Source organism: Stigmatopora argus, chromosome 11, assembly GCF_051989625.1.
Source record: "Stigmatopora argus isolate UIUO_Sarg chromosome 11, RoL_Sarg_1.0, whole genome shotgun sequence".
NCBI classification, from domain to species: Eukaryota; Metazoa; Chordata; class Actinopteri; order Syngnathiformes; family Syngnathidae; genus Stigmatopora; species Stigmatopora argus.
This window is the reverse complement of record NC_135397.1, coordinates 1,663,780-1,691,732: the sequence shown is the minus strand read 5'-3', so window position 1 is coordinate 1,691,732 and position 27,953 is coordinate 1,663,780. Positions and strand designations below refer to the sequence as shown.

The following is a 27,953-nucleotide window of genomic DNA, read 5'->3' as shown; positions in this document are numbered from 1 at the left end:
TTAGTGTTAATCCAATGTTGATAAAGGCTAAATAAATAAAAAAAACACTGTGCTTAGACGCTTAAGTAATTTTTTCTTTCCTCATCCTCAACACAAGGGGTGCCATTAGCGGCCCGTTATAAAAAAAAAGTCATCCTTGATGCATTAAAAGGTATTAAAAGTAGAAAAAAACAGGTGATGACGACTCACTTAATTGTTTTAGGAAGATGATGGAGTGGAGGGCTCTAAGATTGCATTTGCATATTCGTGGCGGCGACCTGGTTCTGTTTTGACAGCAGCTCGCATACCTGCTGAGCGCTGTTCTGACAGTGACGGTCTAACTGCTGAAGCCTGGAAGACACACACAAACACACTTAGTCGAGTACAAGGTGGATTCAGAGGGCGAGCCGGAAAAACTTACTATACATGGTCATTTTGGGGAACAAATAAAAGCCTTACTATACATGGTCAATTATTATTTTTTACACAGAAATTAGCCTTACTATACATGGTCATTAAAATAAAAAAATAAATAAAAGCATTACTATACATGGTCATTAAAAAATAAATAAATATAACCATTACTATACATGGTCATTAAAAAATAAATAAATAAAAGCATTACTATACATGGTCATTAAAAAATAAATAAATAAATAAATAAAAGCATTACTATAGATGGTCATTAAAAAAATAAAAAAATAAAAGCATTACTATACATGGTCATTAAAAAAAATATAAATAAAAGCATGGTCATTAAAAAAATAAATAGATAAAAGCATTACTATACATGGTCATTAAAAAAATAAAAGCATTACTATACATGGTCATTAAAAAAATAAATAAATAAAAGCATTACTATACATAGTCATTAAAAAATAAATAAATAAAAGCATTACTATACATGGTCATTAAAAAAAATAAAAAAATAAAAACATTACTATACATGGTCATTAAAAAAAATAAAAAATAAAAGCATTACTATACATGGTCATTAAAAAAATAAAATAATAAAAGCATTACTATACATGGTCATTTTTTCTTACACAGAAATTAGCCTTACTTTACATGGTAATTAAAAAAATAAAAATAAAAGCATTACTTTACATGGCCTACATTTCTGATAAATAATAAAACATTACATAGTCTACCTTTTTCTATGAAAAAAAGCCTCACATGACATGGTCATTTTTGGACATGTTTCACTGTCAATAGCAGCCATTGATCTAATATGAAAAATCCATTTTAAAACCTCTTTTTTTGATGTAGATTCTATTTAATGGATAAAAGTGGAAGGATTTCATGTTGTGCCTTGAATTCTTTGAAGCGAGAAATATTCAAAGTTTCCCCTTTTTTCCTTATAGAATTGTAAACAAAAGAATATTTGCTACTAAAGGACTCAAAAAGGACAAACCGGACTACATTACTACCGTGCGGCCTAATGTTTCACTTTTGACCCGGTGACCGGACAGTCTGCGGCGTGGGGGAGGAGAGCAAGAGCGCTCCCCCAAAAGAATGCCAGCGGTTTTCGCTTGGAGCCCCCCGATTTCCCCCCTGTCGGATTTGATCAGCAAAGCCTTGAAAACACCCGCTGCGCTACACTGCACTCTCTCGGTGGTTGTAGCCCACAGCTAGTGTCTCTCTAAAGTGCTTGTTTGTTTGTCCCCGCGTTTATTTACAGGTGGGACAGCGACACGTCCGTCCTGAGGGGACCAGGACTACGAAGAAAAAAAAAATTGACAAGATCCCCTTAGCGGGAAGCCTTTGCACATTGGACGTCTGTAGCTAGCGATTGCATCTTTCCTTTCCTGTCGCGTGTCAGGCCGGCCCGCTCGCAAAAAAAACACGGCCGGAGGCATCCGGACAGCTGCCGCAAACACGTACAATGTGGCTAAGAACATAAGCGTGCCTGCGGGTCAATGGCGTCCCCCCCCTCAGCCTCGGCCCCGGCCCATTTGCCCCCCAGTCAACCAGCAGCCTGTCGTGCCAGTTGTTGCTATGCTAACATGTGTGATGACATTTTCATCACAGCTTTTCAAGTGGAGTCGGCTTATGTCCAATCATATGCCGTTTACCTTTTTGACATGAGCCAAAATGGCAACCAAACAAAGGATGAGTTTTTACACTTGCGCAATGTCATTTAAAGTCAAATAGGAATGTTTGAAAATAGCTGAAATTTGCAAGCGAGGTGGATAGTCCTCTATCACGGCCAATAGAAACTCGACATTTAACATAGTCATCTGGAATATAAAAACAGAACTTATTTCATAGGTACTTCAAATATTAGCGGGGAATGAAATAACCGTCACAATTAGTTTTAGAATTGCCATAAAATGCCTTCAAAAATGGCAGTTTAAGACCAAGTACAGCCTTTTTAATGTAAGTAATATAAAATTCAGTATATTTTGTCTTTTAAGATGGAAGGTTATTGAAAAAAAATGTTTACACTATCACTTTATGAACATAAGTAATGTATCTTAAGTATTATAGACTGAATTTAACCAGGAAAGCTTAATAGGTTTGGTAGGGGATATTTGGTAAGGGTCTTTTTTCCTCCTTAAATATATTATTCGAGCAACGAAATGAATGCGTATTTGCTGCCACCCTCCCACTTCAAACCAATTGGACGTCTACCAGTGATAATAATATTTCCAAGAGCCACATACCATTGTCAATAGAATATTCCTATTAAAGTATTGATAGAGTTGAAGATTATTTGAATGAATCCAAAGAATTGTGATAAATGACAGACTGACTGTCTTTTCCTTTCAATTTCGGTGCGCATTGAACATTTAAATCCATTGACATTTTCTCATTTAATTAAATCTCGGCACGTGTGTGTGTGTGTGTGTGTTGGGAAGGGGGTGCAAAATGCCGCGGGCATGTTAAGCACCTCTGAAAAGCGTCTTTTAAAATTGGGCGCTAGTGTTACTGTCGAAACGGCGGCAGCTTGTTTTTTAACGAGGCGTCTTCGCTGACTTGGCACGCCGGGAAATAAACGGCGCAGCTTGCGAGGCCTCTGGCCTACGAAATGTGCTGCCCGCCTGCCCACGTTCAAGTTGCTCTTCAAAAAAAAAGACGGGACAAATTCGACTCCTTGCACAAACAACAAAACATCTCAAAAGGACAATCCACCATTTTACACGGCGCAGTACTTCTCTTCTAAAATTTAAAATAGATCCCACCACACGCAACTCTTCATCTTATCGTCTTTTGACTGACACCCACACACACACATGTGCGCGCACACACACACACACACACATACATACATACACACACATCCCCCAAAACAAGGTCTCCTAACAGGCACACACACACGCACGCACGCATACAGACACACACATATATACACACACACCCAGACACACACACACACACATACATATACATATACATACACACACAGACACATACATATACATACACACACATATACATACACACATACACACCGCCCAAAACAAGGTCTCCACACCCGCACACGCACACAGACACACACATACACCCACACACAAGTCTGCACACACATCACATATACATACACACACATACATACACACACCGCCCAAAACAAGGTCTCCTAACAGGCACACACACATGCACACACACACACACACATATACATACACGCACACACACAGACACACCCCCCCACACACACCGCCCAAAACAAGGTCTCCTAACAGGCACACACACACCCACCGACACGCACACACACACACACCCACCCACCCACACACACACACACCCACCCACACACACGCACACACACACACACACACCGCCCAAACCAAGGTCTCCTAACCGACACACACACAGCGAGTCTCATGTCTTGTAACCTCTGCCAACTTGATTTGCAAATGAAAAGTTTTCCCGAGGAACGACACGGCGGTGGGCACACAGTATGTGGCAGAAGCCCAGATGAAGCGGGCGCCGGCCCCCCCACAACCCCCGACCCCCCCGGGCCGGGTCGCAGAAAGCCTGTTCCTTTTTTCCCGCGGCTCGACGCGACCATTTGTTCCATGAGGCAATCTCCTGGAGCCTCTGGTGCCACCACAAACACACACACACACACACACACTCTGACACACACACAGACTCTCACACAGACAAAATCCAACAACTGCTCGCTCGCGCAAGCTCACGGCGCACATGGGCCGCCATCCCTCCTCCAGACGCACGCACCATCCTTGTTGGCCACGGCCATATGGCCCGCTCCAGCCTGTGGATCTACACGCGCGTCTGCGCATATACTGACTGTATGCCGCAGCAACACACACACACACACACACACACACACAAACACTGTGACCTCGGCGCACGGTGATAATTGGCCAGGCGGCCCGAGAGCAGCTGCGCGGCCAATGAAGATTTGCGGAGAGGGACGGCAGATGAGGACGAAGAAGATGCCGGTCTTAAGAAAAGCGCCGCATTTTCCGGACTATAAGTCGCACTTTTTTCATCGTTTCAAAATCTAAATCCTTTATTGTCATCATACACAGCTGCGTATAACGAAATTGGTGTGCATTTTCCCAGTAATATAAAAATATAAAAAGTCACGTCCTGGCAAGGTTAATTCTAAAATTTGCGACGAATACGCGAGTGCGACTTGTGTTTTTTTTCTCTCTTTGACTACCGACAGCGTGTTAAGTTGTTTATTTTAAGCTATAATGATCTGAAAAATTAAAAGTTAACAGATGCCTATTTAGCCCGTTGTTACTGTGGTCACTTTGACGTATGTTTTTTTTCTTCTTTTAATGAAAAAAAAATAAAATTGCTTGAAAAATCCAAAATACATGAAAATATATGCTGTTAAGAAGCTCAAAAAGACCCATTTTAATGTCTATAAAGCTCTCATTTCATGAGTGGATTAATTTTAGCAGCCTCGTTGGCAAACATACGACGCCCCCCGCGCACACCAAGAAAAAAAAAAAAAGTTTGACGCCCCCGCTGTACGTTTTTTGTTACCATTATTGGCTGGTCCACCTTCATCGTTCGTACGTAAACAACACAAAAATAGTCAAATAAATAATGAAGGGCGAGTTGGAAAAAAAAAAGAAAAAAACACCATGTGTGGTTTGGCAGCCAGAAAAATACATCAAGCTGATTTTCCAAATGTTTTGCTTTTCGCGGCACAGATTGCGGCGAGGGGAGGAAAGAGGAGGGGCCAGCAGGCGCTGGCTGGCTGGATGGCCACGAGGAGATTACGCCTTCAAACGCCACGGGGCGGCGCCACGGGGCCCGTCAAACCGCTCCGCTGTCTGTCAACCGCATGAATTAACTTTTTTTTTAAGTCGCAGGCCCGGTCGAACAATGAAAAAAGTGCGCCTTATAGTCCGGAAAACACGGCTCTTTAAAATAAATGAATCTGCCAATTTGAAGGATAATTCTAGTTTGTTTTGATTTGTTTTCCCACTTCCACGAAATAAGCATTTCTCCCCACATATTTTCGCTCATTTAAAACGAATCTTAACCTCATTTTGAAATAAAATAAATTTTAAAAAAGAAAAACATATTTTGGATGATATTTTTTCTTTTTTTTTTAAATATCATAGCAATTAAAGTGTAAATGTAAGATGATTCATCCGAACGTCCAAAAAAAGACGACCATGCTAGCAAAAATAAAAAAAACAACGGCAAAAACGAGTCGAAAAGAAAAGAAAAATAGCATCAATTCTTGCATCCATTTATCCAGTGAGCGTCAATGTCAAAGCAGAAAAGATAAGTCGCTAAATGCCAATGCTGATTATCATAGTTGAGCTGGGGAGGTTTGGCAAGTTTAGGCGCCAGCTTCCCGTCCAATCCGCGCTTGGCAGCCCTAAAACTCCCGACGTACATTTTCCAGAACGAATACCTTGGCCGCCGGCGACTGTTTTTTGCCCGCAGCTGCCGCCACGTCCACGTTTTGCTCTCGTTTTTGACTACCTGGCTGCAGGTTAACGGGTGGGTGGGTGGTTGGCTGGCTGGCTGGCTGGCTGGGTGACTGGTGTGTTATGGGATGGAGGCTTGCAGGCAATACGTGATGTGTGTGTGTGTGTGTGTGTGTGTGTGTGTGTGTGGGTATCTAGGTGAGGTGCTGAGAGATCCTACAGAGTGGGACGACAACACCCACGCACACTCTGGGCCACATAGGCAGGCGACAAGCCAAACGCCCCCTGTGGAGACTCACGCAAACACACACGCAAACACACACGCAAACACACACGCAAACACACACACACACACACACACACACACACAAACACACGGAGAAATGCGCGACCAAATATGGAAGCATTTTTAAGCTGGCGCAATTTGCCTATAAAGTCCATCGGGTCAGATGAGCTACTTTGACAGAGGCGGACATTCTATTTATTTAGACCGGGTAGGCCGGCACTGAGCGATCATGTTTAAGGGGCATTGACGGTGATAGACGTCCAATCGGATTCAACGGGGAGGGCTGGCAGCGATCGCGTGATCTCCTAATATGATGTCAGAAAACTTCCGTCTTACGTGAGGTAAAAATAAGCAACAAAACAACCTTTATCTCGTAATATTAGCATTATAATCTCACAAAATAATCACGTGTAACTCAATTCTGCTCATATTCTTAATTCAGCACTACTATGTTCTTTTTTTCCTCAAATATGACTTTTACGACGATTAATAAAGGAAATCTTGAAAACTAGGTACCAAACATTTTCGTGAATTATGACTGTGCCTTGGATTACTTATGACTTCTTTCTAACTGATTTTTTTTGTTCCTAAAATGACCAATTGCACTTTGACCTCTGGTTTTGGAGTACGTCTAAGACACTAACCTGTTTTTCATGGTACGATGCACCCGCCCGTGCAAAACACACTGGTTTTCCATGTGGGAACAGCGCGCTCTCATACTTTGGACCGTTTCTTCAAGGTTTTGATTCCTCAAAGCCAGCTGCTCCACTTCTCGCCTACGAAAAAAAAAATGCAGAAACAAACAAAATTAACAAAAATGAAGAAATGTATCACTGGATACAATTTATTCTGATTTTCTTGTCATATATTGTGTATTATGGAGGTACAAATGATAAGCAAAACATATAATTAAAGCATTCTTGCACAAAATGAACAAAATACAGTAATCCCTCCATTATCACGGCTTCACTACATCGCATTTTTTTTCTGGGGGATTTTTTTTTATTAATTAAATTGACTTAATTATGTGTGCTCTTTAGGTGATGCTTTAAATTGCATCGGGACAATCAAGGCATTCCATTCAATGGATCTGGTAGTGTTTCCAATGGGACTTGTTTGGAGAGTTTTTCTGTTCGGCGGAAACGCGGGTCGAAGGCAAGGTGGAACGTGCCAGCGAGCGAGCGAGGCCATTTTCCACCCGGACAAACACGACGCGGATAGGCTCGTGCGCAAAGGCGTTTGTCGCTGGAGCCGTCCAGCAGGACTTTAACCGCTACACTTGGCTTGGACTCCAGGAGCTCAAACAGCCAGAGGCCGGCACGCACGCCACTGCTGCCCTGCTGCCTGCGCAACATGACCACATTTACCCAACTCTATTTCTTAATATTTTTTTCATCATTTGGCTGGAACGGCCATGAAGTGCAAATTTTATACGTTTTTTTCCTCTTTGACCACCGAAAGAAAGCCCGATCTTGTTTTTTTTAGCTATCTGAAAAAAACGTTTAAGCTAACAGATGTCTATTTTGCCTGCTTTAAAACTCTACTAAGCAAAAACAACTTCTGAGATATTCGGATTTGTACGGCAGCAGTGTATGTATGTGTGTGTGTGTGTGTGTGTGTGTGTGTGTGTGTCATTCACGAGTGTCTTTGTATTTCTGCATGTGGGCGTACATGTGTCCCGTGGCTGGTGAGGCCAGCGCGATCTGTCAGGGCCAGATTGGAGGCCGTCATGTGACTAATGTGCAGCAGAGCTCCAACAGCTGACAGAACGCTGGGCCCAGGGTCACTGGCGTACACACACACACACACGAACGCACACACACATGCACACACGCCTCAACTATGTATAGAACATCCACACAAACAACAACAGGACGGCTCGCACACGCGGCAGATGGAGAGGCGGTTGGCCTGCTGCGTCTGGCCCGCTCTGGCTTGGGCTTTAACCACGAAAGCAGGTCAGACAGGAAGCCAACTTGTATCGCCGAGTCGGTCGGGGACATGGACTTCGTAGGTCAAAAGGAGCATTTTGGAAACGGTCGAAAGAGCGCTTTGTCGTATTAATGCAAACATGAAACGCTCTACTGCAAGGGAACCTATGGCTTGGGAGCCACGTGTGGCTCTTTTGATGGATCTGACTTAACCCGTGAGCTGAAATATGGAAAGAGAGCTAAGTTCCGAACGCACCAATAGGAGCGGAGCATCACGTCTCCACTGGAACGAATATTCCGTTTTTTATAGATCTAAAACAATGTTTGTTTGAGCTTTTTTAATAATATTTAGATTTTTTTTTAAATAAATGGATTAAAAGAACTGGATTAAAAGCCCTGAATATTCAGTTTTTTATAGATCTAAAACAATGTTTGTTTGAGCTTTTTTAATAATATTTAGATTTTTTTTAAATAAATGGATTAAAAGAACTGGATTAAAAGCCCTGAATATTCAGTTTTTTATAGATCTAAAACAATTTTTATTTTAGCTTTTTTTAATATATTTTTAGATTTTCCAAAATGATTTTTGAACTAAAAACACAGAAAAAATGGATTAAAAATTACAATTATTGATTTAAAAGGGGGAAAAATCAAGAAATGTTATATACATCTATACTCTTCATTTGAATTTGATCCTAAAACAGAAAGTCGGCACTCTTGATTTACTTTCCCGGGCCACACAAAATGATGCGGCGGGCCACATTTGGCCTCCGGGCCGGGCCAACGTGGGTGTGGAGGGAGGGAGCTTTTTGCTCAAATCATCCAGCACTGACCGAGCTAACAAAATTGAACGAGCGGGGGTTGGGCTGCAATAAGCACCTGACAGCAATCCACTGATTGCACTTGTAGGACACTAGTATTGCAGAAAGTTTCCTCTTTAGAAGTTGAAACCAAAGCACTCACTTTTGCCCTTTTTTTAGTCTGCCCAGCCCTGTTAAATAAATGCCTAGTCTTATGGGATTTTAGATATAATATTTAGATTTTTTTTTTAATATAAATGGATTAAAAGCCCTGAATATTCAGTTTTTTATAGATCTAAAACAATGTTTATTTTAGCTTTTTTTAATATATATTTTTAGATTTTACAAAATGATTTTTGAACTGAAAACACAGAAAAAATGGATTAAAAAATGACAATTATTGATTTAAAAGGGGGAAAAAAATCAGGAAAATTAATATACATCTATACTCTTCATTTTAATTTGTTCCTAAAACAGAAAGTCGGCACTCATGATTTACTTTCCCGGGCCACACAAAATGATGCGGTGGGCCAGATTTGGCCCCCGGGCCGCCACTTTGACACATGTTCTAGTGCCTTTTTAATCATAATTATTTTTTTTTAACTCTTCTGCATGCACTCTCACTAGCTGCGAGCGATGGGTTGTTTCCCTCATTACGATTGGCTGGCAACCAATTCAGGGTGTCCCTCGGTAGCCCCAGTTGGCTCCGGCACCCCCGTGGCCCTTGTGAGGATAAGCTGGATGAATGAACGATATTTTACGTAAAGCCACGCAAACCTGAAATTGGTATTGAGTGCATACATGCAACATTTTTTTTAAAGAAATTGAGTTATATGAAATTCACCGTTTGTTCCCCATGAGCTCCTCCAACGTGGCGCCCAGAGTTTGGCACTCCTCCTTCAGCGTCTGGATCAGGGAATTCTGGGAGGTCACCAATTGGTCCAGCTCAGCAGCTGCGGGAAAAAAATGCCGAAATTATTTGGGGAATAATAAAGTTGCCGTTCAGAGGTCAAAATAGTCATCGAGTGCGACCAGGTCGCTCATTTGCGTCCCGGCGTGCCTTTTCCTGGCTTTTGGAACAGTCCAAAAACGGGCTTTCATCCGCCTTTTGAAAGCGGCTGCCACGTGTTGGCCAACATATGTTTGCTCTTCTTAGAAAACAAAAGACTAATCACATTTGTTTTTTTAGTTTTTTGTTTTTTTTGGATTGAGGCGACGACAGTCCACCTGCTCCCACTTTTGCACGCCATCAGGCAGAAGCAACAATCAAAAAAAAAGGAAGGTCAAAAAAGTTGGACAGTGACCGTATTTTGTGGACTATAAGCTGCGCGGTTTTCATGGTTTGCCTGTGACTAATACTCAAATAGGTTAAAGGTGCCTATTCAGCCTGCTGTTCTTTATTTTTACCATTGTTACTTTAATGTATAATTGTTATTAGTTTCTGATTTAAAATAAAAAATGCCCTCTCAAAAATTCGACTTATATCCCAGTGCAGTTTCCTCTTTTAAAATGGTTACAGATTCTCTCTTAAAACATCTTAGTCCGCTTTCTGCAATTTGTTACATTAATCTACTTATCTAATACCCTCATACAAAACAAAATTTGAATCGAACCTTAAGCCGCCTATAAAACACACAATTTTACCCAGATGTTCTACCATTTACATAACCCAATTTTTGACGTCCAGTCCAAACGAGGCTTCTCCTTGCAACATTTAGATTTTTTTATTATACATTCAAACATGCACGGCTATTTAAACTCCTTTTGTCAAAAACATGCTAAACATGATGTGTCTGCAACGATGCTAGGGCTAACTTTAAATCGCTTGATCTGGTGTAGCAACACACAGACACACACAGGCAGAGGGCATTCAAATACAACACCATTTACACACACATACACACACAGACACAGAAGTTGACAAGTAAAGTTTTGGCCAGAGCGAGAAAAAGTTCCGAGGAAGAATGCTAATTAGACGAGCAGGCTTTGAATGCGTCTGGCCGCGCGTAGGCCAAAAAGAACCCTGGGACACAGAAAGCCCGGCAGAACTGGCACTGGAAACAAACAACAGCCAAAGCCACGCAACGGAGGGAGGGAGGGAGAAAACGAGGGAGATAGCGCGGGAGGGAGGGCGACAAATATCTGATGTCATCTAGAGGCAGCTCTGTATGCATCTATTTAAAAAAAAATATGAAAAAAAGGTGGCGTATGGATGGAAGGAGAGCAAAAAAAAAAAGCTCATTATCGTGCTCGTCTGTCGGAAATGATGCGAGTGACTAAAGAAAGGTCCACCACGGTAGCCTTTCTTCCTCCCTTCCTACCTCCCCCTTTACTCTCTCCATATTTCCTGCTGTGCTCTGATGTCAGCTCTCTTTAGACAACATGTGTGCGCGCCATCGCCACGTGCCAGGAAACAAAAGCCACCTCTTTGTTTAGACCTGGTCTTTGCGCCAAGGTTGCAAACCGTCCCCCCATCCGTCGGCCTCCGTTTTTAACGGCGACGGACCTCCCGGTGGCCGAGGGAGGCGCAGGTAAGACGACGGGCGGCGGGCCGAGGAGCCAGATGGCGCGACAGATGTGAGAGCGCCGCTATTTAGCACTTTATTTCTTAAATAAATACACATTTGTCAGGATTTGGTGCCCATTTTTTTCCTAATGTCGTTTTTTTTACTATTTATTTTTGTAAAAGGACACTTCCAATAGAAGTGGAATGTTTAAAACTGCATATATTTATGGTTATTAAGCTTGAAAATGAGCAAAAGTTTGTTGGGTATGCATTTTTTAGGGGGAGGAGCTTATCGGGGGCATGGTTGGAATAGTTTGGTTTTTTTTTATGAATGATTACAAGTTCGGGCAAAAAAATATCGCTGTTTTTGTCGGGTTTGTCATTTAAGTAGTGTTGTTGTTTAAAGTAAAACTAGTTTAGTCCATTCTGGGTGATTTTGTGGCGCATTTTAGGGTATTTAGGGCAAAAAAAACAGGTGTCCTCCATTTGTTTTAATGGCTGCTAGCATAGAAACGGACAGGTAAGGAAAAAGAGGCGGTTGCCGAGGATCCAGATGGCGCAACACTTCGCCAGCTCGGACGCGGCGGGAACTCCGACCCGTACGGCTCACCCGCGTTTCCTCGTGCCGCGGCATCGTCAACTACGCTTTACCGCTTTTCTTTTGAGTGGCGTTCACGCCATGGGGGCACTGACCTTCCCGTAGGTGCTCCGCCTCCACCCGCCGCATCTGCGTGGTCATCTCGCTCTCGCGCTCGCGCCACGCCTGGACCGCGGACGCCATCTTGTCCTTGTGAGCTCTCGCTGCCGTCTCGCTGTTCTCTCTAAAATTGAGGAGACACAAAAGGGAGGACCTGTTAGGATGGGTCACCCGGTCAGTATAGATTGGACGCCAATGGCAGCCCAATGAGGTCGTACCGTATTTCCCGGACTATAAGTCGCACCTTTTTCATAGTTTGGCTGGGCCTGAGACTTTACTCAACTTTACCCAACCATAACAAGTGTATTTTTTAGTCTATAGTTAGAGTTAAAAACTGTTAGTTATATGAACATGTCTGTTGTTTGCTATTTTACTATTATTTGAACGTATAATGTTTGTTCTTAGTTTCTCATCAATTGAAAAACTGACTTCTATAGTGCAAACCTCCAATATAAAAATTTTCCCTTTCATTGTGCAACTTCTAGTCTGGAAAATATGGTACTTATAAACAAAAATAAGTTTTAAAACCCAAACTTTTTCACCTGACTTCTGATCTTAAAAAAAACAACAACATAATCTTATACCATATTATTTTAGCGAATATTAACTAGAGGCCATTAAACGTATTCTTCTTCCCCGCCAAAAGCCACGCTCCAAGACGAGCTATCCGTATGCAAATCCGCACACCGCACTCTCAAACCCCCATAACTTCCTCCCTCAAATTTCCCGTCACAGGTAGGCATCGCCGCCACCCCAAAAAAAGACACAAGCGTGGTGTCCGTCTGTCTGTTCCCAGCAAACTTTCCAACTTAAGCAAGTCCAGCCGCGTGCCAACGACAGACGCGCACAAAAGACCAAAAGACCAGGAAAAACTACAAAGGCGGAACGAGAGAGAAAGAGAAAGAGAAAGCTCGCCGCGACAAATAAACACGAGTCTTCCTGAAGTCCAAAGAGGCGCTAATGAAGAGAGAATTCTCCAGTTAAAGTGAAAACTTTTCTCCCCTGCAGCGCTTGGCCTGCATCGACAAAGTGACCGCGTCTGTCTCTGCCATCCTGCCTGTGTATGTGTGTGTGTGTGTGTCTGTGTATATCTGTGTGTGTGTGTGTGTGTGTGTGTTAGTGTGTGTTCTCCTGCTGTCCTGCTGTCTGGGGTGCGAAAGCGGGTGGCGTTGCCGTGCAGGGGACACGGTGGATACGGTGCAGTGTGTGTGTGTGTGTGTGTGTGTGCGTGACGGCGTGTCTTTGAGTGGGTGAGCGGGACACCCGCTGGGTTGGAACAGCAGCCCGAGCCACCAAAGCGCACACCAGGGCTCAGCGGGAGATGGCGGCCAGGCATTGCCAGCCATTTGCTCCTCTAAAAAGCTTCCCAGCCCGCCGCACTTTGGTGTCGTTCTGCGTGTGTGTGTGTGTGTGTGTGTGAGGGTGTGTGTGTGTGTGTTTGCGCACCGTTGAAGGAGAGGAGGCGGACGGGGCGCTCGCACCAGACCTGTTTACCCGGCAATTAGTGTCGGACGCAACGCCAAAAAGTTGCAGCAGTGGCGAGGAGGAAGACATGAAAAGCCACAAACAGGCTGGCGCCTCGTTTTTAGCGAAGGACATGACAGTCAAGTAAAGCCACTAACAACAAATTAAAAGAATAAAACAACTCTGGATTCTGCAGTCAAATATAACCAGCGTATTTTGTTATTTATTTTTTATTTATGTATTATTTTTTATTTATTTATTTACGTATTATTATTTATATTTTATGTATTTATTATTATTTATGTTTTATTTATGTATTATTATTAATGTTTTATTTATTTATTATTATTTATGAATGTATTATTATTTATTTTATATTTTTTATTGTATTTTATTGATTTATTTTATTTTATTAAATCTTTTTATTTATTTATTATTATGTTTTATTTATTATTATTTATGTTTTATTTATTTATTATTATTATGTTTTATTTATTATTATTTATGTTTTATTTATTTATTATTATTATGTTTTATTTATTATTATTTATGTTTTATTTATTTATTATTATATATTCTTTATGTAGGTATTATTATTTATTTTATATGTTTTTTATTTTATTTTATTAAATCTTTTTATTTATTTATTATTATTTATGTTTTATTTATTAATTATTATATATTCTTTATGTATGTATTATTATTTATTTTATATATATATTTTTTTATTTATGTATTTATTTTATTTTATTTATTTATTTTATTAAATCTTTTTATTTATTTATTTAAGTCGCACCTGAGTATAAGTCGCACCAAGAAAAGTGGAAACCAAGAAAAGTAACAATATCGGCCAGGGGGGCGAGTGGTCGGCGCGTCGGCCTCTCGGTTCCGGGTTCGATCCCAGGTGGGTTCTTGCTGTTTGGAGTTTGCAAGTTCTCAGTTGTTGTAAAATAAGACTTTTGTCCGTACAGGAGTTGCATTGGCTATTTGTATAGACTAACAACATAGCCTTGGATAAAAATATCATCACCGCAATCTCTATTTTATTTAACATGAAATGTTATTTCTTAACAAATGTTTCTGAAAAGAGAAGCTTTCAAAAGTGCAAATTGTATCAAACAGGCAGGATAAAAAGACTGCGGCGAGCCGCCATAAAGGAGCGACAAAAGTTGCCGGAGGACAAGCGAGGTCATCGCATCCACTTGAATTTCATCAAATCCAAGCAGCAGGCCATTAGCATACAAGCATCGCGGCTACTAGTTTGGGATCTTGGAGAGGAACCAGCTCGCCCAGCCAGCCCTGATGCGGACGCGCTAAAATCAGCACGCCGCCAAGCTCTGGACCGGTGTCAGTTACCAGGCGGGCCAAAGGCCAAAGATGGGATGTTTGCGACCCAGCCGCCAGGTGCAGTGGCTGCTGGGTAAAGAGAGAAAGAGAGAGCGAGAGCACTGGGCAGGACCGGCTTAAGTGGGCACTATTCAATCTGTCGGCCATTAGACGCGGGGAGGGGAGGGGCGGGTTCCGGACCGTCCCGACCCGGAGTTTGCGGCGCCCCGCGGTGTTTGTCCTCGTCCCGCGCCAGCGGCGCCAAATGCTGCTTTTTATGGGGGAGAGCGGCACAAATTGGAGTCAGATGGCGGCGGGCGTTTGTACAAAGAAGCGCTAACGATGCTAACGTTTTGCCATTTCAGCCCAGCGAGTCACAAGTAGCAGCTCGTTGAATTGACGGCGATACGGCGAAAGATTATTCCGTGGGCCATAACAGCTCCTCCCAAAAAACGCCGAACTTTACAGCACGTAAATGCTCCAATCCAATTACGATTTGGAGATCCCGCCATGACTTTTTCCAACAAAAGCGGCACCTCATCAACCCGTTAACATTCAGGGCTTTTTGACGCGGGTAAATGCGCGGAGGGCTCGTACCGCTGTTCCCGCCAAGGAAAAGAAGGCGGAAGAAAGAGCGGCGAAATGAAAAAGGCATATTGAACATGTTTTATTGACGCGGCGTGTAACAAATTGCTTTGTGTTTGGTTTTTAGCACGCCTGCAGGTCAGGCAGACATATGACACACAGAGGCGTCCTGATGTAGCCCGCAGACCCCCGTCATCTGTCTCCCCCTCCGTCTCTCTCTCTCTCTCTCTCTCTTCCTCCCCCGTTCCTCCCACCTTTTTTTCCTCTTCTCTCCTGTAACTAAACTGGCTGTTTCTCTCTCCATCTGCCGGTTCTTCCTTCAGCGGCCGTGCACCTGTTCACACCTCCTCTCCTGTTGGCCACCTCCTCCCTTTATCTCTCCCCCCCCCCCCGCCTCCCCCGTCCTCCCCTACGCCGCCGCCCGCCTTCACCCGCCGCAGCGCTGCCAGGCTTGTCCCCGGCGCGGCTTGGCGCTCTGTCATTCAATCCATCTGTCGGCGAGTCAACTTTGTTTTCTCCGAAAGCGCCACTGCAGAGCGACCGCTCGCGCATTTCCATTCATTTACGAGAGCAACCCAACGAGGTCCCGACCACCTATTTTTGCCGAATTTCACAGCTGTCAACCTCGGCCAATTGCTGCCCTTATTAATGATTGCAATCCCCATGATTAAGTGATAATAAACCGTACAAATGCAACATGGCGCACATTTACTCACATAGGGTGTGCTTCAAAGGGTCGATTGGTCGCCGGTCTTTTGGTCGCCGGTCTTTTGGCCGCCCGGAAGGTAAGTGATAATTACCATTTAAATCGTTGCTCAAATTCCCCAAATACAAACTGCGAATGACTATTTAGTCATACTTAATGCCCTATTAATTATTAGGCTAAAGAAAAGCTCCAAATTTCCCGGACTTTTATTGTTTTTTGTTGGAGAACTTGTTAAGACCCTGACGGACGTCGCTTCTTAAAGGGACAGCGCATGTACATACAAACTCTTCTACACTCATGGCCATTGTTGGCTTTTATTGATGCGTAGACCGTGTTGTTTTACCTTCTTTTGTCGCCGGTCTTTTGGTCGTCGGTCTTTTGGTCGCCGGTCTTTTGGTCGCCCGTTGTCGCGGTCAGGGCGACCAAAAGACCGCGACCAGTCGACCGCACACGGCTTCAAAGTGTCACATTTTCTGTGAACGGGGTGACCAACCAACATGCACTAAATTCAACATTTTGTAGATGTCACGACATTGCTTGCTGGACACACTATACAGCCATAGCTCTACTTACGAATGCCTCTAGGTACGAATTTCAGGTTACAACATTTTTACCAAGTTACGAAATCCCCCAAAAATTTAATTAGCTGTCTCACAACAACCACTATTCATTTTTCAAGATTCTCTCTTACATACCTGTCCACCTCAACTAAATGCTACCCTTATTAATAATTGCAATTACCCCTATTAAGCGATTAAAAAACGTGCAAATGCAACGTGGCACATATTTTCACACACACACGGCAGATAAAAGTCTAAAATGTACTACAAAGTACACGGCTTTCGCCCCTGGTAGAACGGGCTCTTGCCCACCATCTGGCGGACAAACACGGGTATTACGTCTACAACGGCTGCAGAGGGAGATATTTCAGTGGCACATTTTCATATGCTTTATTTATTTTAAGACATTAATAAATCATTTCCTTATAATTTATAAAGTTTCCTCACATCTTTCATACAAAATTGGGACACTTTAACTCATTTTAAAGGGTTTAGTTGGTAGTTATGTGAGGACCATGAAACAAATGAGAGAATTTACATATCAAGTACGCCTCTATTTACGAAATTACGGATTAGAGCCAAAAAGAGTCAAACAAGATTGCTTTTACAAAAAAACGTACTTTCAAAAAGTTGTCCTGACGGGTGTCCTAGGCCGATCTACAACCATGTAATCAACGTGCAGGTTCGGTGAATTACTGGAATTTTTTCTCATCTGTCTTTGCAAAATATTAAATAACGCTTGATTGTTTTTTGAAGCAGAAATGTGCACAATTCCAAAAGCTTCAGATGATTTTTCACGCCACTAAAACATACAAGGTCAGCGTGGCCCTCATTTGACCTTCTGGCTCCGGTCAATTGAAATATCTTTGCGTCCGAGAACTTTGCGACACTGTGAATTGTACGTTTTTGGGACGATGGGGACGGACAGAGGGACGGGCGGTTGGCGCACGGGCCCGTTGTCTTCTTGTGGGTCGTACGGCAGAAGTGTGCCTATGTAGGCCAGTGTCCCGGGGCACACTTGGCTGCTCCGAGAACAGTTGTCGCCGACAGATTTGCCTCCATCTCGCCGGAGGTCTCGCAGTCAGAGATCTCTCTCTGTCTATTCTTGCAAAGAACGGACAAATTACGGCGCCGTTTGAGCCACGCGCTACGCTGCGCCTGGATGCTTCTTCTACTGCTGTGTCAATTCAATGCCAAATAATCCAACTGGCTCCACCACAAACTTTGTTTTGGTGGTCCTCGCCATTTTCAATTCGACAAATACGAAGCTTTTTCTTCCGGCGGACGAGAGAAAAGAGCGAGGCGAGGACACGGGAGGACTTCTCCGACAACGAGAGGAGCGCCGCGAGGGTCCGACCGCCACTGTCAACATCATAACACATACTGTATGTACACACACACGCTTTGCCACACACACACGGCGGGAGCGCGCACGGACGCGAGGTTGGCCGAGAGCCCTCCCAGCTGCCCTATCCGTAACTGTCTGATTAGTTGTGCTAAGCAGCCCCTCCCCTGCCAAGCGCGGCGCCATCTGCTACCCAACAACATGGCCGCCGACCAGACGCGCGCGCGGCCTATACCTGGCATGGCCGGGGCTCCTGTCACACCAAGACATTCGCGTCAAACTCCGCAGACACGGGTGTGTCGCCCCAAGGTACCCACTTCGAACGCCGTCTACGAATTTGCTTCTTTCGTAAACGCCGCTCGACATTTTTATGTGTCAAAAGTCTGAGCTATAAACCCGTAGACCGGTTTGGGTTCAGAAAGGCTTTTTTTTCCAACCACAATCCACTCAAAAGCAGTTTGGGCTGACAATTGAAGACATCATCTGTTAATATATCCCCCCCAAAAATCCTTTTTGCTTTACCCGTTACGAGTCTAGTGCTCCAGCACACCCTCTACTGGCCAAGTCAAAACCTAAAGGCGACATGGACACAACAAGTATTTATTTAATCAGCCCTGATCCAACCTTACCGGGACAGAACGATCTTTCCGATACGTAGCCGCCAAATTTTAAGACAACTGGGTCACGTACGAGAGAATAGAACTTCAAAATTAGCATCCAGACGTCCATCCTGTCAAATAATCTGTTAAAATGTTAAGAAATACGGATGGGTATGTGTCGATAGGTAGCAGAAAGCCGCCTTCCCGTCTATTACGGCAGGCCGCGATTGGACGAGAGCCTCCCGCCGAGTTTGCTTTGCAGCAGTTTTGCGTATTTTGTCCCCGGCCCGCTCAGAGTCGGCCTCTGGCGGGACGCGGCATCTGCTGCCTTCACCTTCCTCATTTACACTTCTCCGCCCTCTCGAGCTGGCGCGAGCGCACCCGTGCCGATGTCTCGTCTCCGCCTACGCAGACCTCGCCGGCGCCGCCGTGGCGCGACAGATGAGGCGGAGGAGCGCACGGAGAGAGAGAGAGAAAGAGAGCAGCGGCGGCGGAACGTGATTTTAATGGAGTTCGGGGAAAGTTTCCTCCAGTCTCGCTGTGAGCTCAAGGTCGAGGAAAAACACGGGAAGTCACTCAGGAATATCCGCGTGTTTTCCACGTAGTCCAGTCAAAGTAGAACTAGCTCAACTTGGCCATGACTCAGACCGCTTATACATATTCTATTGCATCTGATCTGAATTGGTGGCCGACCAATCGCAGAGCACAATGAGACAAACAATCATAGCTAGGGACAATTTAGCATAGAGTTAGCCTAGCTTGCATCTTCGTAGGATGCGAGAGGAAAGCAGAGTACACCGAGAAAACCCACGCAAATGCAGAGAGAACATGCCGACAACAGACAGGAAGATCCGAACCTAGGGATTGAACCACGATCTCAGAACTGCGAGGCCGGCGCGCTAACCACATTTGTTAAATGATGGTATTTCATTCGGACCAGTCACTACCGGACACTACCATTTCATTTTTCCTTAAATTCATCACGCAAATGAGTAAATCCTATAATAAAAACAGCATCTACCTTCAAAATGCCATCTAGATAAGATATTTAAAATGAACATCTATCTACCTGTATATCATCTCCATCTCCAGTCCACCCTGTTGATATAACGTCTATAGCAGGGGTGTCAGACTCGGGTTGGTTCGCGGGCCGCTTTAACGTCAACTTGATTTCACGTGGGCCGGACCATTTTAGATATAATATTTAGAATTTTTTTTTTATAAATGGATTCAAAGAACTGGATTAAAAGCCCGGAATATTCCGTTTTTTATAGATCTCAAACAATGTTTATTTGAGCTTTTTTATATATTTTTAGATTTTACTAACTGATTTTTGAACTAAAACCAGAAAAAAATGATTAAAAATTTACATTTATTGATTTAAAAGGGAGAAAATCAGGAAATTTAATACACATCTATTCTCTTCATTTGAATTTGATCCTAAAACAGAAAGTCGGCACTCCTGATTCACTTTCCCGGGCCACACAAAATGATGCGGCGGGCCAGATTTGGCCCCCGAGCCGCCACTTTGACACACGTGCTCTCTAGACTTTGCTGCATAGTTTCCTAATTCATTTTGCACGCCGTGACAAAGCTTCCAACGAACAAACTTCCTGACAAGCGAGCCAACGCGCTCAGCCCCGATGAATTATGTATTCCCGATTTCCCGGAACCGATGGACAACCGGGGGGGCCTTTTTAGACCACGTGCCTCCCCAAATAATAACGCTCGCGCCTGGCTCGAAGAAAACGCTTTTCACAGCGAGCCGCCTTTGGGAGCTCCTAATACATCACCAGAGAAAGACCAAACACGAGGAGTCGGGGGGAGGAGGAACGGAAAAGAGGGGCGCAAACAATCAATACAAACTTGGTAAAGCCCTCCGCAGTGTGTGAGTGTGTGTGTGAGTGTGTGTGTGTAGATGTGAACAGAGTGACGAGGATTAGGACAGATCCTTGGCTGTCCAACTCACAGCTGGCTGATGATCCAATCCTGGAGCGCACCAGCCGCCACGGGACCCCCGATTGCGGGAGCGTGTGCATCTGTGTGTGCGTAGGCTTGTGCCGTCGTGACTGATGTGCATTTATGCGTATGGAAGGAAACCAATGTCCACGCCCCGTTGCTATTAATGGGAGGAGAGAGAGGGCAGGCGCTAGCAATCAAACGGGGCGCTCCGGGGCTGAGTTTCTGATCACACGAGCTATGAGACGGTAAATGAAAGCCCGCAGGCGAGCAAACTGCTTTTTACTCTTTGTGTAAGAGGGTCAAAAAGCGAAACGGCGCCGAAGCAAAGGCCTGCACACGGACAGAACGACGGCGGAGAGTGAGACGGACGGACGTTTGGTCCATTTTGTGCAATACGACAACAAATGGGACGTCCCAAAGAACGCTGTTTGATTAAAAAGAGACGTACTGTAGTCATATCTTTTCTTTTTCCCAAATTCGGCCGCTCTGCCTACCAACTACGTAGTCAAAACTAACCGGCTGGTGAATTGACCCGTTGTTGTATAGATATGAAAACTTATCTAAATCCTCTTATTAGCAAATATACCCTTGTATTTTTTATTATAAAAAGGGAGAAAACATTAACTTTTTCTTTGTAAAAGAGTAAAAGTTTTTTTCTAAATTAATGATAACAAAGGGGGCGTGAACTAAATAATCTGTATTTTAGATTGGGAAAATTTAAAAACATGAAAGACTTTTTTACCTTTCAATCATTTGTTTTCATTTAAAGAAGGAAAGACGGTAAATATATTCTCTGTATATCTATTACGTTGGTTTGAATCGTAGCATGAAAAATGAAGTCCACACGTGCGATTTACTTTGACGGACAGCGCGAAAGGATGCTAGTTTAACAACTGCGCTCTAAGCTAAGAGTTCTCAAAAATCACCTCCTTGGCCAGGGCAATAAATCTATACTAAGCAGCTTTCCATGCTAATAAGCAAATTTAAATTCAAACGGGAATACTACAGCTGTCCAACATCACGGCGACAACGAAATACCAGCGCGCACATTTCTCATTTCATATCAAAACCCTCTCCTCTATTTTGATTTAGCCACCAAAAAAAAATACTTGCTAACTGTTCAAAAAAAAGGACCAACTGGGCGCCACATCTGCCTCAAATCCAGGCCACTAAATTCCCAGGACAAAAAGTACAAAAGACAAAATTAAAAAGCGAGTAGGACAGTCGCCGCTCGCTGTTCTTTGCGGGTGTGCGCGTTGGCCAGAGACGTGAGGAAAGGCTCAAGTGGCGGTTTGGCTTTTGCTGGCGTCCATGGCACGGAATTAGCCGACCACTGTACACTATGTGTGTGTATACTTCATGTTGTGGCATGCCTAACAGGATTAAAGGTCACCTGGTGGGGTCCAGTTGGTCCTGGGATCGCGGCGCAGCGGTCGCCCACGCGCTTTTGTTTAATAGGATTAGCCGCTACCTGGAGTCGTACAGTTGGCGCGCGGACCCCGAAGCAGACCGCGGACCGAGGCCCGGGCGGAGGGCGGCGACGGCGCCGCCGCCAGCGCGTTGGCAGGCGTCGCGGGATTAGGCGCTAACCTGGTGAGGTGCACTTGGCGCCGGGCTTCGGCCAGCTGTTCGGCCAGGCTCAAGGCTTCGGCCTGCCATTGGCCGCCGTCCCTCTGGACCGCCTCCAGGCGCTGCCGGCAGCCAACCAGCTCGGAGCTCAGCTTTTCCACTTCCTGTCCCGCGGAGAGACATGTTGAAAACAAGTGCGCTACGGTGGCAGCACGTCAAAAAAACGACTAACGCGTGACCTCATCTCAAAAGGTTCGTTCTGTATTACAGGTTTAAAAAAAATAAACCTGCTGCTTCTCATTGGACATAAATCTTAAATTTTGCTTTCATTTCAGTCTTAGTTGAAATAAATATATTCAATTAATGTAAATAACAGTGCCCATCACAGCATTTCAGAGTCCAAGTAGAGAATACAAAAATGGAAGTAAATAGTTGAAATATTTACACGTGGCATATTGAGACGCAACCGTGTGTGTAATGACTTTCTAATAAGATTTATGTGAAATTTACCCGTGTTAATTTCTCCAGCTGCCTGCCGGTCTTGGACTTGAGGTCTTGCAGTTCTTGCTCGGCCTCCTCTTTCTTGATTTGAGCGCTGCTCCGTTGATACTGGAGCTCGGCACAGATCTGGAGAGAAGACGAATGATTAGGATAGCTTAATTCCTTCCTAATATTACACCCATTTTATATGGCTATCAGGACGTACCGTTTTTTTCTACTATTCCTTATTAAAATTGAGTGTATCTAACATTTTGTCAGTGGTATTCCTTAGATGAGTGTTCAATGGAAAACTAAAATATCTATTCTTTTTTTTGGTGTAAAAAAACATGATTATTATGCATTCAAAATTGATACATCAGATACCCATTTTTACGTGGACTGTCTAACCGTTATATGACAAAATAAAAAATATCATGTACTACTGCTACTGTGTTAATTAATGCTTCTATAAATGACATAGTTGAAATGATTATCCTCGGTTATCATTCTTATTGATACCTTACTCAATACATAAATGCTAATGTTCCAGGCTGTTTAAACCTGCGATGTGATTTTTAAAAAAAAGATAGCCAACGTTTTGCTGCCATCTAGCGCACATGTAGAAGACCAACACGCCTTTTGTCCAGAGATTTTCATACAAAAAAAAATATGCATACTTTGCTTTTGTCTTTCTCCACACTGGCAAGTTGTCGCAACACATCTTCCAGTTGATTGGTCAGCGAACTCTTGTCGGTGTCCAACCTACGGAGGAGGCCCTCCAACTCGGACGTGCGTTGGGATAGCCAGGCCACCTGATCAAATTAAATTATTATAATCGTGCAGGTATCCACGACGTTGTTATCAAAGAGTAGTTCAACTGAAATTACGGTATTTGCAAGCTCGTCCTTCTGCCGGAGTCCTTCGTTGCGTCCGTCCTCCCTCGCTTTAGCTTGTTTGTCCTGGAGGGCCTGGACGTCGCGTTCTCGTTGCGCGCTTTCTCGAGCTAGCTCCCTGGACAGCTGCTGGCACTGCACCTCCAGCTAAAACCGAGAACCACAAACAGGAAGAAGTCAGCTCGGGAAGTGGAGATGGAATGTCGTTTCGAGGGGAGTTAGACTTTCTTAATTGGACTTATTTTTTTGGGGGGGAGGGCACCAGACGTCACCCAATTTGATCTTTTTCTAGGGTGACTGACAAAAATTGCTAGTCTTTCACTATTCGGCAACAGTGACATTTGTTGGGGATTGTTTTGTGGTAAAAAACGAGATGAATGTTGATCATTTAGACAAGATTATTTATTGCCAGTAGAGGGCACGTGCGTTTTTCAGGTGTGTTTATTATCTCTCGTGGCTGATAAGAAATTTTGCCTGAAAAAATGATGACTGAATCACAGGTATGGCTTACATGTCCACAATACTTGCTATACTCTTTTTTTACCAGTAGACGTCAGCAGAGTAACGTTTACTATTTGTTGGTTATTTTCTGATTTGCTGTAAGAGAACAACCATTAGTGGATGAATTAATTCCTTATGATAATGACCCTATTAATGTGCTTTTGATTCGTACAGCATCTCAGAAATACCACGTGTGAGGAATTTTCTTCAGATTTTCCCTTCAAAGTAACACATTTGTACTCCCTATTAAAACCATGAAAATGGAGATGAAAATTGTCAATCAGGGGGAGGCTTATATGTGAGAAACTGTCAAATTCAACGTATTTTAAGGCCATTTTAAGGGTGCGGCTTATATACGAGTAAATACGGTAAGCCCCACCTCGGTTCTGCGCAAGTGGGCCTCTTCCGCCATCTCCACGGCGCCTTTGACTTGCAGACAAGCCGACCACTCCCGGTGCTGCACTTCCTGCCGAGCGGAATGCGCCGCGTTCAAAGCTGCGAGCAGCTCATTGCGCTCCCTGCGAGCAGACACAAAATGGATCCCATATTAAAAGAAAAAAAAATGCATGTAAGTGAGGTAGCAAAGCAAAATGAGTCAGAGGTTGCGCAGAGATTATAAATAAAAAGGTAATAAAGGTTCGCAGGGTTTAAAAAAGGAAAAAAAAATCAAAGAAGAACATTTAAGGGCTCTTTAGAAAGAGACAACAAAACACTTTTTTTAAAGTATTGTGTCCACTGACTTGGTGAGTCGGTCCAGGGCCTGAGCGTGGGCGTCGGAGGGCGCGCTGGTAGGCAAGATGGCGGCCTCCTGCTGCGCACACTTGAGACACAAGCCGGCCACACGCGCTCCCCCGTCGGCCGGCGGCGCCGCCGTTGTCTCGGCTTCGCTCCGTTTCAGACGGGCCGTCAACTCCTTGCACTCCTGCTGGCTGTACAACAGATCCCTCCTGATTGGTGGGAGAGCGAGAGGATGATGAAGGTGAGGCGGAAAACTTTGTCGGGAATAAAAAAAAGAGAGAGAGGCCGACCTGAGAGAGATGACCTGAACCTCCAATGTGTCAAACTGGGCCCGATGTATCGTCTTTAGTTGTTCCTGCGGTAAACAATCGCACACTTAACATCATTGTTATGGCTTTTAATGCTATCATTCGTAGTACAGCAGTAACTCTACTTGCGAATGTGTAAAATGCGACAAAAGTTACGAAACAAATGAATTTCATAAGTAGAAGTAATACTGTACGAATTAGCCCAAAAAAGTTTGGCCAGTTTTTAAAGGAAATGGGTCATCAAAAAATGGTTTGCGTTACCTTGTAATAAATATTCCCACTATAAAAAATGATGCAGGCAGTTTTTGGGTAAAGTTAAAAATAGAAAAAAAACTTTATGTGGTAGATTAATACAGTACACAATGCCCTTATAGAAATTCCTTTTTTCTTGTATAAGATATATATTTTTGATAATAAATTGCATATATTGATGGGTTTTTTTTGGACTGGCACCTAAAATTTGTGAAAATGCGTTTTTACCAAGCAGTCTGGAGATACGTGCGATTCCTTGGGCGACTCTTCCGAATGTTTGGCTTTGAGCTCGTCCTGCAGTTTCTCGTTTTCTACCACAACCACTCGAATGCGCTCTTTAAGCTCCTGCTGCTCTTCCTGTCACACACACACACACAAACCATAAAACAAATGCAGCTGAACACACACACACACACACACACACACAGATTTTTTTGCACACACTTTGCAGAATCGGACTTCAGCCTCCAGGTGCTGGATATAGTCGGGTGGGTTGTGAATCACTGGGACCAAATCCTGATAATCAAAAATGGACCAAAATGTAAAGACCAACAATACATATTTTCTTCACATGAATCTATAAATAGATGCGCTGTAGAAATGGGATTGTGGGTAAATGAAATCTGGTAATCTGGTTTTTAAAATAAATAAATAATTGTATGAATTCACTGGCTGCCATTGATGGCCAATCTAGTTTGATTGAATGTCAGCTTTTACAATTAAAATGGATTTGATGTCTTAAACCAAGGGTGTCAAACTCGGGTTGGTTCGCGGGCCACATTAACGTCAACTTGATTTTATGTGGGCCGGACCATTTTAGATATAATATTTAGATTTTTTTTTAATAAATTGATTAAAAGAACTGGATTAAAAGCCCTGAATATTCAGTTTTTTATAGATCTAAAACAATGTTTATTTTAGCTTTTTTTATATATTTTTTTTAGATTTTACAAAATGATTTTTGAACTAAAAACACAGAAAAAATGGATTAAAAAATTACAATTATTTATTTAAAAGGGGGAAAATCAGGAAATTGAATATACATCTATAGTCTTTATTTTAATTTGATCCTAAAACAGGAAGTCGGCACTCATCATTTACTTTCCCGGGCCACACAAAATGATGCGGCGGGCCACATTTGCCCCCCGGGCCGCCACTTTGAAACTAGTCTTAAAAAGTTAATGGCATTGAAAAATTTACGTTGCAAACAGCAAAAACAAAACATTTGAATGTGCTATTTTCCCCTCCTCAATACATTTCCTCGCTATCGGATCGGGATTCCGTATTGGAAATATGTCATCTGGACACCCTAATATACCCAATATATACCCAATATATATAGATATATTATATGTATTCTGACCTTTGAAGGTGAGACAGGCGCAGGAATCTCCTTTCCCTGCTTCAATAGAAGACTCTTCAGTTGATTAACTATACACCAGCGTAGAAAATTACAATAAATTGCATGGCATTACTATAACGTGTGCTTATTGAAGATTGGTATGCAATTTCAAACTAGCGTGTCAGGGTAAACGGACTTGGGTACTATTGATGTCACTCAAATAATAATAATATTATTAATGTGACGGCTCAAATAATAATAATATTAATGTGACGGGTGGTTACCAGCGTCGCTCTGCTTCTTCTGGCTCCATGCTGGTTGCTCATTTTCTGCTGTGGAGATGCCTTCACCACATTTTACCGGTTCTTCGTCGCGGCGGAACAGCAAGCTTTGATTGGACCGGACACATGAAGATGACTTTGGAAGGGAGGTCGCTTCTACTGGCAATTGATAAAGCAAATGGAGATAAAACAGCCATTTTGTGTATTTCTTTTTATCATATTATCAGTTCTGAACATTGTAAATTGTTAACATGAGTACTTCAAGGACCAATACAGTTTAGAAGTAGTGGGCATCATGCTGTAGTGTGCCTTTAAAAATAAATGCAATAGCTCAGGATAGGATTATCATTGTATTACTATTTAGACCTAATTTACAATACGAAGGAAGGTCAGTTTTGAAACTCAAACCCGAAATTGTGAAGCACACCGTAACAACCATGTAAACAACTCTAAACAACCCTGTAACATAAAAAAATATGTTTAAATAATAATAATGTGAAACTGCATCTCATAAAAACTATCACAAGTGCATCCAAATTAGTTTTTTTGTTCATTGGGGTCCAAAAAACAACAACAGGTGGCTTATTTTCAATCTTGGACTATCCGGGGGTCGTTTAAACGAATATAATATTATTCGGTGTTTTAATTGCACACATGAAAAAAACACGAATACTTTAGATAAATACACAATAACAAGTGAGAATGCCTTGTTGAGTTTGTTGCTAATGCGCGTCTAGTAAGCCACGTTAGCGAAAACACAAATAGCGTCCGTCCACTCACCCCTCAAGTCTTTGGCGTAAGAGTCGAAGTCCTCCATTTTCTCCTTTTCTGACTCCAGCGGTTGCATTTTATCATTTTAATGTTGCGGAGGAAGCATTGTGATTAAAGTGAACACGTGCTAAAGGCTAACAAAACCTCGGGCGATAACAATTTGAAGTCGCGCATAGAAACTGTCAAGTTTGGAGTGCTT

The 27,953-nt window shown here is 43.1% G+C and overlaps 1 protein-coding gene across 3 annotated transcripts; it reads right to left on the bottom strand.

The window, feature by feature from the left end:
* Window positions 1–170: 170 nt before the first annotated feature.
* sdccag8 (SHH signaling and ciliogenesis regulator sdccag8) lies at window positions 171–27,953 on the bottom strand. Of its 3 annotated transcripts, none has more exons than XM_077614214.1 (16): window positions 27,764–27,953; window positions 26,987–27,142; window positions 26,724–26,791; window positions 25,805–25,876; window positions 25,589–25,717; window positions 25,091–25,155; window positions 24,803–25,009; window positions 24,442–24,580; window positions 23,556–23,708; window positions 23,346–23,480; window positions 22,699–22,815; window positions 22,210–22,352; window positions 12,069–12,196; window positions 9,714–9,822; window positions 6,783–6,914; window positions 171–330 (listed from the first exon to the last, which is right to left on the bottom strand). In XM_077614214.1, exons 1-16 carry the CDS (start codon window positions 27,828–27,830, stop codon window positions 225–227), a joined length of 1,926 nt encoding a protein of 641 aa, XP_077470340.1. In that variant the 5' UTR covers window positions 27,831–27,953; the 3' UTR covers window positions 171–224. The 3 variants fall into 3 exon arrangements, with proteins under 3 accessions (XP_077470340.1, XP_077470341.1, XP_077470342.1); XM_077614215.1 differs by having other exon boundaries at window positions 26,987–27,139; XM_077614216.1 differs by lacking the exons at window positions 171–330; window positions 6,783–6,914 and having other exon boundaries at window positions 22,091–22,352.